At 35.5% G+C, this 14,344-nt stretch overlaps 1 protein-coding gene across 1 annotated transcript in view; it reads left to right on the forward strand.

Annotated features, from left to right (window-relative positions):
* The window catches only part of LOC129965612 (dynein regulatory complex protein 11-like), a 117,920-nt gene that overhangs the window by 10,741 nt on the left and 92,835 nt on the right, over nucleotides 1–14,344 (forward strand). Inside the window, exon 2 of the mRNA XM_056079657.1 lies at nucleotides 10,273–10,305. Within this exon, the coding sequence (XP_055935632.1) occupies nucleotides 10,295–10,305 (11 nt within the window). The 5' untranslated portion in view covers nucleotides 10,273–10,294. The remainder of the gene's footprint in view (nucleotides 1–10,272; nucleotides 10,306–14,344) is intronic.

The raw sequence follows: 14,344 nt of genomic DNA on the forward strand, positions 1-14,344 counted from the left end.
ATTGATCTGAAGATTCTAGCCCCGCCTCCCGGAACTATAAAAGACGAGCACTCTGAAGCTGGGAGGAAGTGTGTGTATCGTCTGAAGTCGTGTGTGAGAGGAGTCGGAGACGCCGACAAGTAAAAGATTTTAGAGAATCAGACAGCAAGCAAGCAAGCTGCTGAACTATAGCGATTAAATGTGTTGCGATTGATTAGCGGTATTTGTAGGAGGAAAAATTACGTAGCATTTGGTGTCAGAAGTGGGGTTAGTTGGACTTTCCTGTGTATGCCTTGAAACAGAGGAATGAATGAAAAATTTGCAGAGCTACTTGCCATGATGGCAGAGTTGAAGAAAGGACAAGAGGAATTGAAAGCCGGATATGAAGAAATAAAGAATGAATTAAAGAAAGAAATTTTAGAAGATGAAGTTAATAAAATCGAAGACGTCCAAGTTATCACAGAAGAAATTGAAGGAAGCAGCGCGAGCCAAGCGGAAGAAAAGGCTGAAGATCGAGTGCAGACCGGTGTCACGGAAAAGGAGCTTAGCCATCCAGAGGATGAACCGAAGTTCAATAAGGAGAGGCACGAACAGGGAGATCATCAAATAACTGCAGAGCTGCGACAATCTTCTCCGAGTGAGTCCCCTGAAGTGGAATCGGAAGTACAGGCGTTTGGGGATGGAGAAGATGAACTCTCTTTGGACGGGTCTGTTATTGGCGACCAGTGCTCAATGACTATGGATGCAGGCGTTAAGGCGACCCTGCTTGGATTGGATTCATCCCAGAGGTTGACGGGACAACCTCTTAGTGTCTCCTTGCATTGTGATACGGAAGAAGACTACGTTGTTGGAATCGCTGATCCCTGTAGTCTCGGCCTCGACTTCCCTCGAGAATCCGGCCTTGCTGCGGATTTGCAGAAGAGTGTGATGTGAGAAGAAACCGACGGATCTTCTATGTATTCGGACAAATTACGTCGTCGCAGAAGAAACCTTCCAGCAAAGGCAGATGCGCTCTTCAGAGGATCCTGTACTGAGAGTTGTGGCCAGTTCTCGAGTGCCGAGAATGAACTGGAAATGAGCGGGATATTCCCGTGGAAGATCTGGCAATGAAGGCGAATCCCTGGCTTTCAAGTGGAAACAGGAAGGCACTATTGGACCACCCTGATATTCGGTTGGTTCGATGGAAGAAGTTCAAAGTAACCAACCGACCATCCTGGCTTGAGTTCGTTTCGGAGAGTCCTGTTGCGATACCATGTTCGGCTCCATGGGGCATCCAGCATTTTAAGGAGCGGAATCAAGTCTGGATGTACAATCCGAAACGACGAAGGGGTCCGAGTCAAAAGCATTGAGAAGGTTCGGATGAATCATTAGTCGCCGCCAAATTAGCGAATGATGTCATCTTCGAAAGTGCTGAAGTCGCCAAACGTATCAACATCATCACATCGTTCGGAAGCCTACGCCAGCTGTTGGATTGAAGTGGGACTGCCGGGACGTCAGTCTTTGAAGAGGAGAGCAATGTTACAAATCTGTAATTTTGCTATCCGGCACGAATAGTGCCATCCTGGAAAAACCGTTAAAATCTTTGTAAGATCTGTACTGTGCGTGCTGAGCTTGGTGACCATTTGGCGACTTGGCGATGAATTTGGCGAGTTTGGCGACTAAATGGATCATACTGGAAAGTTCGAGAAGTTTCACGATCCATCCAGTAATAACCGAGATACACCGAGGTACGCCCTGATTGATCTGAAGATTCTAGCCCCGCCTCCCGGAACTATAAAAGACGAGCACTCTGAAGCTGGGAGGAAGTGTGTGTATCGTCTGAAGTCGTGTGTGAGAGGAGTCGGAGACGCCGACAAGTAAAAGATTTTAGAGGATTAAACAGCAAGCAAGCTGCTGAACTAGCGGGTAAATGCGTTACGTTATTACGATTTATCGGTGGTATTTCTTGTAGAGAAAAATTTCGTAACAATATATGTATGAAAATAAAACCTATGAAAATTTCAACTCTTGCTTCGTCATTAATGGAATTGTCATGCACTGACTAAACATACATCTTTTCAAATTATTGTTTTAGATAAAAAATTTAATCAGAATAATTTTATTTTATAATTCCCCAAATATTAAATTGATAACTTTTTCAGCATCTCTTTTGAAAATCGCTGGCGAATATATTTGATTTACTAATCTTGAATGCGATTATTGTAGATTTAAATTTAAAATGTTTTTAAAATATTATTTATCTGACTTAATGTAAAAAAATAAAGATAAAATGCAAGATCGCTGGTCACTATACGAATTTATGCAAAAATGAAAGTTAATAATGCATTCTTAAAAAATGTGTTTAAATGACATTTATTTGCTTGGACACTTCATTCCAAGTAGTGATACAAAAAATATTATTAAACTTGTTTCTTATTGTATAATACATTTGTTATAATTTGAATTTTAATGCAGTTGTACATCGTATAAGATTCTTACTTAGTTATTATTTTATTGTAAAATCTCTTCTTTATGTTTATGTACACAAAAGAATATATACATTCATTTAATGGTAATGCAGCAGTAAATTAAACCCATAGAAAAATGATGAAAAAAGTTCAAACCCTAAGTACTTCTACGGTAAACTTAAAGAATAGTGTAGAAAAATAAGACTATTAAATGAAAAAAATTGAAAACTTTTACTACGGTAAAAATCTTATGTTTATGGAGAAGCAAACATAGTATTCGCAACATTTTAGTGAATACTATGATGAAATGTGGTATAATAAAAGTGCAGAGTAAATAAGTAAGACCTTGACACTGCTTTCGGGGAATCAGTCGATTTCAGTTTTATGTACGATATTAATGTGAAAGTCTGCAATAGGCAAAGATGTTGTAAGTGGAAAGGGAATAAAAAGAGTCACAGATTTCCTTCAACCTAAAACCGCAAAGGAACAACTTCCCGTATTGACATTACGCGGCTTAGCCGACACCTCTGTAAGAAAGGAAGGGTGTCTCGGCTAATCCTCGACCCTCCCGGGGAAGGAGAGGAAATGCCAGAAACACAAAAGATTCGTCTGTTGTGTACTGAGGAAATGCCCCATCCCCTTAACTGAAGTCATAAGGAGAAAAGCAGAAATTTGTGAATGGGTTAAAAAGTGAACGGACCGGTTATTCTTCGAATTATCGTATATTTGAATCGCATATCCCTGAAAGTGGGGCTATCATAGGACAGTGTTCATAAGTGTGAAGTCACCGCTCCACTTAACGATAACCGTTCCGCTCGACTTTCTGATATTCGTATTTCAAAATACGCTGTCCCATACGCTGATCATTTCTAATTGTCAGTAGCATGACTTTCTAAAGGCATACAATCTGTTCGCTCTGCAGGCACCATCTATTGGCAGAATATAGAACTAAAGTAAACATTTTAAAGAAATGACTTTTTTTAAATTCAACTTTCCAGAAAAGGCTTTACTTTAATAAATAAATAGTTTTAAAAAAATCAAAATTAAAAAGTAAACTGAAATAGATAAATTAATTCAATGAAAAATAGTAAAATAAGTATTAATTAAAATTAATAAATTTTGCTATTAATACTAATTAATAATTTTTAATTAATAAAATGATTGAAATAACCGATATTTGCGCAAATATTTAAAAATAACAATAGCAAAATTATTTGTTATTCAAAAAATCGTGGATTATGCACCTCTAGAATAGTTTAATGGTAGGAAATTTTAAAGCCGGAAAAAACTATTGTTAAAGTCTCATTGTTGTAATCCCTTCAGCAGGGGTATAATTTAACTTTCTCAAGTTTTCATCTATTAACAAGGGGAGGCCACAGGTTGGAAAATTGAGTTCGCAATGAGATTTAGAATAATGGTAAATGGTAATAAGCCCTTAGGATGTTCATTTATTAAAATATTAAAGTGCAAAAGCCAGCCAGTTTCGAAAAAAAAAAAAAATGGTCCTCGAACTTTCACTATAGCTCATACACTAATAATATTCGCTGTTGATGAGCAATGGGTGACATTTTTTATGGGCTCATCAAGAAACTCATATCTCTGTTAAATTTTGAAATTCTAGTTCTGCTCTAGTGATAGAAGACAGTGTCTCTCAGTCTATCTATTCTTAGGTATTGAAACGCGATTTCATAGGCGCAACAAGCTGGAAACGTGCAACTTAATTTGTGATTTGCGAATGTTGCTAATTTTGGATTCGATCCATTAAGGAGATGAGACTTAAAAAGTATACTGAATTGTCGTCTCTAAATAAATAACGTTTTTAATTTTTTTTTTTTTTTTTTACATGCTGATATTTGTAGGCCGTATTGTATTTACAACCTGCGTGATGAAGCATGTGAAAATCATTCACTGAAACAAAAGGGTAAAAATCAGTATTATAAAAAGCTGCTGTAAGAATGACTGAGCGATGGGCATTCTTTGTGTTCAACAACGGCTGATGCAATCAAGGCGAACAAATGTTCTATACAAGTATTCTATTCTATACGATTCAAACTATTCAATACAAATGAATAGAGCTTAGCACGTTATCGGGCTACGAGTTTTCGAACTGCAAATTCGAAATTGTGTTTTCGCATAAACGCAACCGGAAAGGGGAGAATATTGAATAGCTCTAAAAGATTCATTTCAGGGATATTTTGAAAATATTCTCTACCTAATCAACGAAATGTACGAATGAGTGCTCATCATTAAGGCCTTGAATACGTGAATCATAAGTGCCAGGTAATTTTTTTTTACTTTAGCTTTATTTAACTCACTAATTGGTCAGAAACGGAGCCGATTTTCGTAGATTTCTTGCTAACGATAACTGGTAAAACATAAAAATTGATTAAATATTCCTACAGTTAATCTGTCTCCAGTCAAATTTTATATTATCTGTGAGAAGAAAATATTAATTTTTTTAAAAAGAAAGTTTGATTCATATTAAATTAAAATCGCCTGATCTGAAAATAAATTTAATATTTAGCAAGTTTCTAATCACAATTAACGCGCGCTTATACATGCGCGTAAAAAATTCATTAGGCGCTTTATTTAGACAATAACTTGGCTGTACGCATCCTCTTTCAAAAGAGAAATGAATATTTTTGAAAATTAGAAAAATCAACCGGAACTTTTTTGAAAACAAGTATTAATATTTTTGCAGCAAAACATATATTGTTGCTTTTTGTTTATGCAAACCTTTATGACCAACAACCTTTTTTAGTGAATGTTAAGATTAAAGGTGTTGTTTTCCGACAATTTAAAAAAAATAAACAGCCATTTATTTCATTTTTACCCGCCCCCTCTTTTTGCAGTCAAAGTTCACTTCTTCATACTGAAAAAAAACTTGATGGAACTTATACTTTATGTCAGCCCTTATTGAAGTGATTAAAACCGCAGATATTTAGCCACATTTTTTTTTCGATTTAATATATCCCATCCCTAGTCTATGGCCATGTAGCTGAGACACAATTTTCTTTAACTCACTCAAACGTACAGCAGAATGTCGGGAACTTTTGAGACATTATATAAAGAGGCATGAATATAAAATCTCTGTTTAAAAAAAATTTTAATCTAAACTTTTTTCAAAGTCAAATATTAGAGTTACTGTACTATATATACACTTCTCAAAACAATTAGGGATATTGGGAATTAGGTAGGGAACAACCATATAATCGACAACTTTTTTTAACAAAAATGAAACAGCAGGAGTTAAAAAAATTATAACATTTATAAGGTTGAGGATATGCAAATTTTGTCCGTGAAGTAGAAAACTACGTGTTCTAGATAAATAGTGAAAAGCGACCGGCAGCATTCTTTTTGTAGAAGCAGTTTATAAACAATTGGCACTTATTAAATGATTTATAAGAGTGTATACGATGTCTCAGCGACACGACCTAATTGAATCAGTAGCCATGGCTCGTTTAAGGGGGGGGGGGGTCAAACACAACCTGTTGTAGCGGAAGTGTCAAGAGTTTCTCTAAATGATATTTTCAGACAATGGAATGGATTTTTGGAATCTTGAATTGGCCCCGAAAATCGAGACAAGGTCGTATAATAACACGAAATGAGGATTGGCATTTAATACTAAAGATCAGAGAAACTGAACGATGAATGTCACTTTATTGCAACAGCACTTTAAGAGGGCTGGCGGTTAAAGAGTTTCGATCAAACTGTAGGAAACAGACTTAGCCATGTGGGTTTGTGTACTCATGATTTGTGCTTCCTTGGTATGGGAATACTGTGCTGTCAGCAAAAGGTGAGCATAGGAACATCTCAGATGGGGATGGCAAGAGTGGAATAATGTGTTCTTCGTGGACTTCAGTGTTCGGTCTGATGAAAGGCGGACTGTCGTCTCGAGAGAACCTTGTGCTCGGAATAATCCTGAATTTGTGCAAGAAATTGTTCGATTTTGTGAAAGCGGAGTGATGCTCCGGGCCGATATTTCTATCAACGACCAACCTGCACATTATCAGGAATGAGACACTAACGGCTCAGCGATATAGGAATGAGACCCTTAGACCTATTCTGGTTGCTTACTCTGTAACAATCAGGGATGAATTCCTTCTCATGGGTAATAACGCCCTTACACATCGAGCTATTGGACAATCTCCTTTTCGATGAATAAATCGTTCGAAAGGATTGTTCAGCATATTCCCCCAAAAATTTTTGGGAGATTCTCGGGAGAAGGGTTGAAAATTTCTCATCAGCCCCAGAAATAATTCAGCAGCTTTAAACCTCTCTTCCACTGTAACCGTTGAAATACCCCGGAGCCTCGCTGACAACCCCAAGGATATTCGACCTCGCTTTCGATCATCCCTCACTGAAACTCATTTTTATCCGAGAAACACCTATACATCATAGATCAGTCGCCAAAACGTTTTCTCTTTCGCAGTTTACATTCAAAATCACAATAACTAATTATTTTGAGCAGTGCAGTTTTGTTGTTTTATAAGTGCCGTAACTAGGTATGTGCAGAGATTATATGTATGGTAGAGTATGTGTAGGGTATGTGTAGAGATGTATATGTATGTCGATTCTATGCAAGATAGAATCCTACCATATTATTTGTAGCATATGAAGGCGATGGAAGAAGCGCCATTTGATGTGTTGTGTATTTGCGATGAATTCTTTTTCTGAGCTCAAAAGAAGCGACGATTGACACCGCAGCAACCTCAATCATTTCCATTATTTGATTCTTCTCTTTTTGCGACAGATGATGCCGAAAAACTTCTGCAGTTAAAGATAAGTCGTTTGCTCTCCGCATCTTGTACATAGCACGAGGATTCTGTTCTGAGAGGTCATACAAATCTACTCTTTCCCTACCCGGTACTAATCATCCAGCAATTTGGGAATGCAGTCTCCGGTCATTTGGAATAATCTCGAAGTCGGTATTCACAGTTCTGAGACTCCTCGGAAAAGTTATAGAAACTAGCGGGCGAAATGAAGCATAAATGAAGTTTTGTATCATATAAAACTATCAACAAGTGAGTGTTCCGCTTAATCTAATTTATTAGCTAACAAAATTTTATACTCATATCTGTAAAATATGCTGTTAAAGAACAAGTTTACTGGCTTAAACTTTTTTTCTTACTTCAAACTTGAGCTTAAATGTGAATTTTAGACATTTACCTATACACTTCTAAATGTGTATTTAGACCCTAGGTTATGACAATGGGTTGTTAAATTGCCGAAATAGAAAAATTATAATACATTTAATGACTCTTATTAAACTTAAAAATGGTCATATAATGCATTAAATGATAAGTTGAAAAATTGTTTAAAATGAACACCACCGAAAGCAATATGCAAAATTGCATTCTTCTAATAATACTTGCAGACATGCGATCCAATTCATCAATTGCAACATTAGGCAGTCTTTTAGAATTCGTAGACAAAGATATGCTATTCTTAAAGGAAAAGTGCTATACACAGAATAATATAAGCGATTCCGTAAATGAAAGTCAAGAGGCATGCGATCTAGGAAGAAATTCAATAGGAATATTTCTTGACAGGCGGATTTTTAAACCATCCAACAGTCAAGAAAAACCTCATTTAACGTGAAAAGTACGAAAAAAAAAATCATTCGTTTCACCTAGTAGGAATATATCTGTCAACATTTAGCGCATTGCAGTACAAAACGGGAATGATGAGGCTGTCTTTTGAAGAATGGATTTCTATTGTAGCAGAAAAGAGCGCTTCAAAGGCTCCCGTTTTAATTAAAGCGGCATTCCAAATTATACTTCTGAAGAAAGAAGGGTGTGAGTTTATTTGAATCAGGGTCCAAATGTGAAACTGAAGACTGATTGTAGTTAATTATAGAATCCACGAATGCCGTGTAGATACCAATTATTACACTAAAGAAATCTCTGTACTGTCGTTTCTGGGATATTTTGTTATGAACTGACACTTCGTACAATAGCATAAGATTAAATTGAAAAATAAGCCAAAAATGTGAATTTCTTTATTGGTTGTTTAACGTTTCATCTTTCCAGAGGAAGTAACCATAAACAGCTTCTACGACTCGCCTCGATTGACATATGGAAAAATCTAAAAACTGGACCGCCTTAACAACATTGGCGGGAATTGAGTTTGAGTTTTAAGGGCCATCACCGGCCACGGCACAGCCCTTCCCCTAAAAAGAACATCTTCGTGAGGAAATAAGGATATTATAACTTGGGATCGTTGAACAATTTTATATATACGCCTTCATAGAAGCTGCTGCTTTATAGAATTTTGGAAACATTCTTCTATTACAATTAGACTTATATTGTGATTACATGCAGCATAAATAATCAATATTTGAAAATGTCTCGTTTTACTCTTTTTTTATACGTCATTCCTTAAGAAAATTTAATATTTAATGCGAGCTAAGAATTTTTCTGTGTGACACTGCTTCTCTGAGATTTCTTTAATTTTCGGTATTTCAGGTTCCGTATCCCCTCTTTAGAAAGCTTCGGTTGCATTTGTCGATCAATCAAAAGGAACAAGAATATGCGCGGTGATCGCGTCTCTTTCATGTAACGATGACATGATTGTGTGCACTAGTAAAGGGATATTTGTATATGCTAATTTTTTTCCATTGAATATATTTGAATTTCTCGAACGAATGCTTCGATCTAAATTTTTACTGGTAAGACTCTCTAAATTTTATTATTGTTCATATCTAAGAATTTTGCAGATATAAGCGTGAAACTTTGAGAGAACTTGGATGAATACAAGAAAAACATTTAAAATTGTTATTTTACACGATAGATTCTATAAAAATTTAATTTTTTAAAACCTTTTATTAAACAACCATAGACGCATCATGCAATTTCACACAATATTTAAAGAAACATTATGAAGCATTGTGATTGGAACTATATGCCCATGTGCAACACTTAGAGAAATAAACGATTGTTCCTTTTTTCTGACAGCCTGTAATATGTACTTTTAATATATTTTTTAAACACTTGGTGCTGTTTTAAAGAACAATACAGAAAAATTAATGAATTTACATGAGTAACTTAAATTTTAAAATATGAAAATAATAGCTGTCTCTCATGTCTAAAACTATATTTGAAAATGAACTAATGATTTCAATTCGGTGGAGTAAAATAGAAATTGCATGTGTCTATTTGTGTCTTACAAAAATTCTTTCATAAAAGTGAACAGCAGCAATATGCACGTGCCCTTCTGAAATGCATTTTTGTGCTGTTTTCTGTTTTCAAAATGAATAGATTCTTAAAATATTTATTAAATAACAAAAAATAAGTCAAACCTTGACGTCAGTTGCTCATAAATTACTTTTGAAAATTTTAATTTATATACCTTCATAAAGAGTAGATAGTTATATTTGTATTGATATCAGTTTTGCTGTGTAAATTCGTAGATATAATTTCTATTCTTTTATTGTTTGCTTGACCTTTATTGCTTCATCAGATCCTTTTCTCAAGTTTTTTTAATTTTTTTTAATTAATTTTTTTCTTTACCAAAGTTGAATTTATTTTAAAAATATTTCTTCCTTTAGACATTGGTTCCAAGGCAAAATGCTCACTTCCGCTTTCATTTCATCTTTTCATACTTTACAGTTCCAAGAAATTCATCATGCATATTAAAAATTAGTTTGACCTTATAGGCATGCAACACTCAAGATCAATTAAAAAATGTTTCACCTGAAGTACTTTGGTTTATAAATCTTTAAATCAATGTGCTGCAGCATTGCATTTTTATTGATATACAATCATTTTTTACTCTTTTCTTGTTAGAAATGTTTTAATTTTCGTAAACTTGCAATTAACGATACATATATATTTACATATTTCAGTGTGACTGAGATCCCGGAGGAGATGACCAACAAGTAAGTTTCGATTCATTTTACTCCCGAAGATTTGTGTGTTTCGTGCTAGTTATTTATTTTAATGATGAATTATTTATCTTTTTCTTTCATTGCGTTTTACGACTAGACAAAATTTATTAATGCAAGCAAAAGATTTTATATGCTCCGGTATTTATATGCATTGGCGGAAAATAGCATCCCAACGCCAAAAGGGATTCTTTCCGAATAAACGCAAATGCGACATCCTGAAGGATGATGTGAACATGCCACGCGAATTTCATGCTCGCCGTTCATCTTCCGGGTTGGGTGCTGTGAGTCAGATTTGAATCCTTTAGAAGCTGAAGGAGGCAGCATCGGCCTCTTATTGGAATGGAACGAGGAGCTACAAGCAATTGAATTTTTCCCACGATGCTGGAGAAAGACTGGTGCACAGTTACAATCATCAGCAGTCAAGGGAATCTACTTTCTCAAAAAGGCCATCCAGACAAGGGCATTAACTGCGAAGGACGGCATGGCTGCGTCTTATCTGCAGAAAAAATTCGAGCTTCTGTTGCCAACAGAATGAACAGAAAAGGATTAAAAACTGATTGCTTGAGGGATAGTTCCGTAATTATAGAGATCAAATGATCTCTAATATTCTAGGGCTAACTTCAATTATACGCCATCTGGGGCTTCAGTCATGTCATTGGGGAGAGGAGTGGAGATGTTCTGTGATCCCCGTTGACAGACACTTCTGTCTTGTTGTCAGTGGTGACCGTATATTGGTCGGATATCTGAATTCACTCCTCGTACCATCCTGCACTTTGGTCCGGAGAAAATTTCGTATGCGAAATCAGAGGGGAGGGTGGATACAAACTAATATTTTAGGAGGATCGCTCTCAACAGTATAGTCTCGGATGGGAAAGATTCTGAAAGTGCTCAATAAAAAACACAGAATTGACCTGGAATGAGGTGCTTAAGTTTAATTTGAGATACAAAATGAAATAAAAAAAATGCAATTGAAAGTACTCAGCATATCAAGGTTAAACAAAAATCTATATAAATAAAAATGTAAATGCTCGTTTATTCTTTATTTATATTAGCAACCATAGCAATGTGTAACGGTTGTATCGAAGTAGATAATCGGTGGTTTGTTCCATATTCGCCTTTACAACAACGCAAACGAAGGAAGCGAGTCGGTGAACAAACCAGCCTCTTCATAGAAACTATGGTGGGCAGATTTGTGCCTCTTCTCCGCAAACCATAAATGTGCCTTGTCCCACATCTTTCCAGTAACTGCGAATTGCAAACGGCGTTACAATAACAGTTTCCGCTGTGCATGTTTAGCTGGATGAATGTCTGAATTTACTAAGATCGACACTGAGATGTAAACATCAATAACATGTGCAACACGTCGCATTTAAATCAAATCCGTGTATTGTTTGCAATTATATTGACCGTCTGCTCTCTCTCACTTCCCACAGGAATTATAGAAGATATATAATTAACACGACTAAAGATATTTTCCGTTGAATACGAAAAGAAAATTTGCTTATGAACAAGGATTTCATATCAGAAATCTACACTCGATTGGGAATTTGAGCTTATAAATCGTGGTCAAAGTTCTCAGTGAAATGGGAATTCTATTAGCAAATAGATCTTCTGTTGCTTCATTTGATATAAAAATGCGCCGTGAACAAAATTAAAACACGAGTGATCTTTTTTAGTATGTGTACTTAAATATTTCTAAACAAATGTTTGAGTGAAAAATAAATTTACGAGCAAAAAATAGAAATTGTCGATAACGGGCCGGGAAGTAGGAATTGGGGAAACATTCCTGATTGGATTGATCCTGGTATCAATTTCAATCCAAAATGATACAGCTTAGCTCTTGCGTTCAGAATGCCTGAAACATTGCTGCCAGAATGTCGAAGTTGCCTATTGGAAGAATTACTCATTCCGCTTAGAAATTGCCATTAAGCACGCAGTTCATTGAAAATCCCACGTGCAACATTTCCAAAGCATCCGGCATGGAAAAAGTATTGCAGAAATTCAAATTCATTATTTGGTATAATCAACAATGGTCCCTAAAAATTTGCTCTAGGCTCTTCATCGACCATTTCAAGATTTGCATAGAAACATGAAACCATATGAAAACTCATTAACGTTGCTTGTGGAAGATTTCAGGCAAACATTGCCTATAACTCCTCGATTGACACCAGAGGATGAAACAAATGCTTATCTGAAATACACTACTTTGTGGTGATGCATAAAGCCATTGTAATTCATTACAAATATGCGTGTCCAACTACAAAAACGATTGATTTGCTGTGATATTCATACATCCATCGCCAGAAATTGGGAACCGGCTGATTTAACCTCCGGACGAATTTAATTGCCTGAGATTATAATCGGCTGAGTGAACCACCATTCTTGTATTTTATTGATATCAAAAGAGGAATTTGTTGAAAAAGTATTTCCCAAAACACAAACCAATTACAAGAATCACGATTGGCTGAGTGAAAAAGCTATTCTTTTTGCCAGGAATAGAGACATTTATGAGCTTAACAATATTATTTAGTTTAACATTCAAACTGAGGCAGTCACATGCAAGTGCATCGACATTATTGTGGAAGAAAATAAAGTGCTAAATTATCCAGCAAAATTTTTGAATTCACTTCATTTGCCAAAGGTGCCATTGAAAATCGGCGTGCCAATTATCGTGTTGCGAAGTATCAACTGCCGTGGTTTGCAGTAAAATGATAATAGACAACGTTGTAGGAGCAACAATCTTGACAGGACTCTTCAGTGATGGAGAGTCCGGTCAGTCATCACATTTCTATGATTCTTCATTCTTCACATTTCTATGATTCTTCATTCTTCACATTTCTATGATTCTTCATTCTTCACATTTCTATGATTCTTCATTCTTCACATTTCTATGATTCTTCATTCTTCACATTTCTATGATTCTTCATTCTTCACATTTCTATGATTCTTCATTCTTCACATTTCTATGATTCTTCATTCTTCACATTTCTATGATTCTTCATTCTTCACATTTCTATGATTCTTCATTCTTCACATTTCTATGATTCTTCATTCTTCACATTTCTATGATTCTTCATTCTTCACATTTCTATGATTCTTCATTCTTCACATTTCTATGATTCTTCATTCTTCACATTTCTATGATTCTTCATTCTTCACATTTCTATGATTCTTCATTCTTCACATTTCTATGATTCTTCATTCTTCACATTTCTATGATTCTTCATTCTTCACATTTCTATGATTCAAATGTTTAAACTATTTCAATTTAAGAGATTGCAATTCTCAACTGGAATGGAGTTTGCCATCACCACCAACAAAGGTCTGGGCTGATTTTTAGAATTTTGTGATTAAGATCTAGCCATGGATCTTTCTCACACTGATAATAATATGTTGAGGATCCTTAGAATTGTGTGGTTCGGATCTAGCCATGGGTCTTTCCCACATTTATAATAATTTGTTGAGAATTCCAGAGCCGGCAAACCAGGCAATCTCTGTATGTGCGCAGGCAATGGAACTACAAAGAAGATTTGTATACCCACAAGCGTTGCAAAATTAATCATATTTGAAACATGCGCTTTCTCTTTTCTTTCTTTACCGTTTAACCAAAGAGAGCCACTGCAAGGCGTAGAGCCAGTTGGAAATAAAAAAAAAAGCAGATACATGAGAAATATTAATTCTCCGCATGAATGGCAGGCCGATGTCTGAAATGTATCAAGTGAGGCGACTTTAGGCATGCGCTTCTGAAGATTGTCAGTTTCAGGTTAAGAACTGTTGGGTATGATGAAGATATTGGTTGAAAAATAAATTGGGAATGAAAAGTGTTAAAACTCTGTAAATTAAAAGTGATTGAAGAGATTGTGAAGGAGAAATATCAGTTTTAAGTTTAAAAAAAACACTAGTAGTTACTTGCTTAAAAATAATAGTTTTGAATGAAAGAGGACTGAAAAAAATTATTATTTAATTACTTGGGATCTTTAAATTCTGGTCAAAAGACGAATTTCCTGATTCAAATTTAACTTTGCTGGCT

This window comes from Argiope bruennichi, chromosome 4 (genome assembly GCF_947563725.1).
Source record: "Argiope bruennichi chromosome 4, qqArgBrue1.1, whole genome shotgun sequence".
NCBI classification, from domain to species: domain Eukaryota; kingdom Metazoa; phylum Arthropoda; class Arachnida; order Araneae; family Araneidae; genus Argiope; species Argiope bruennichi.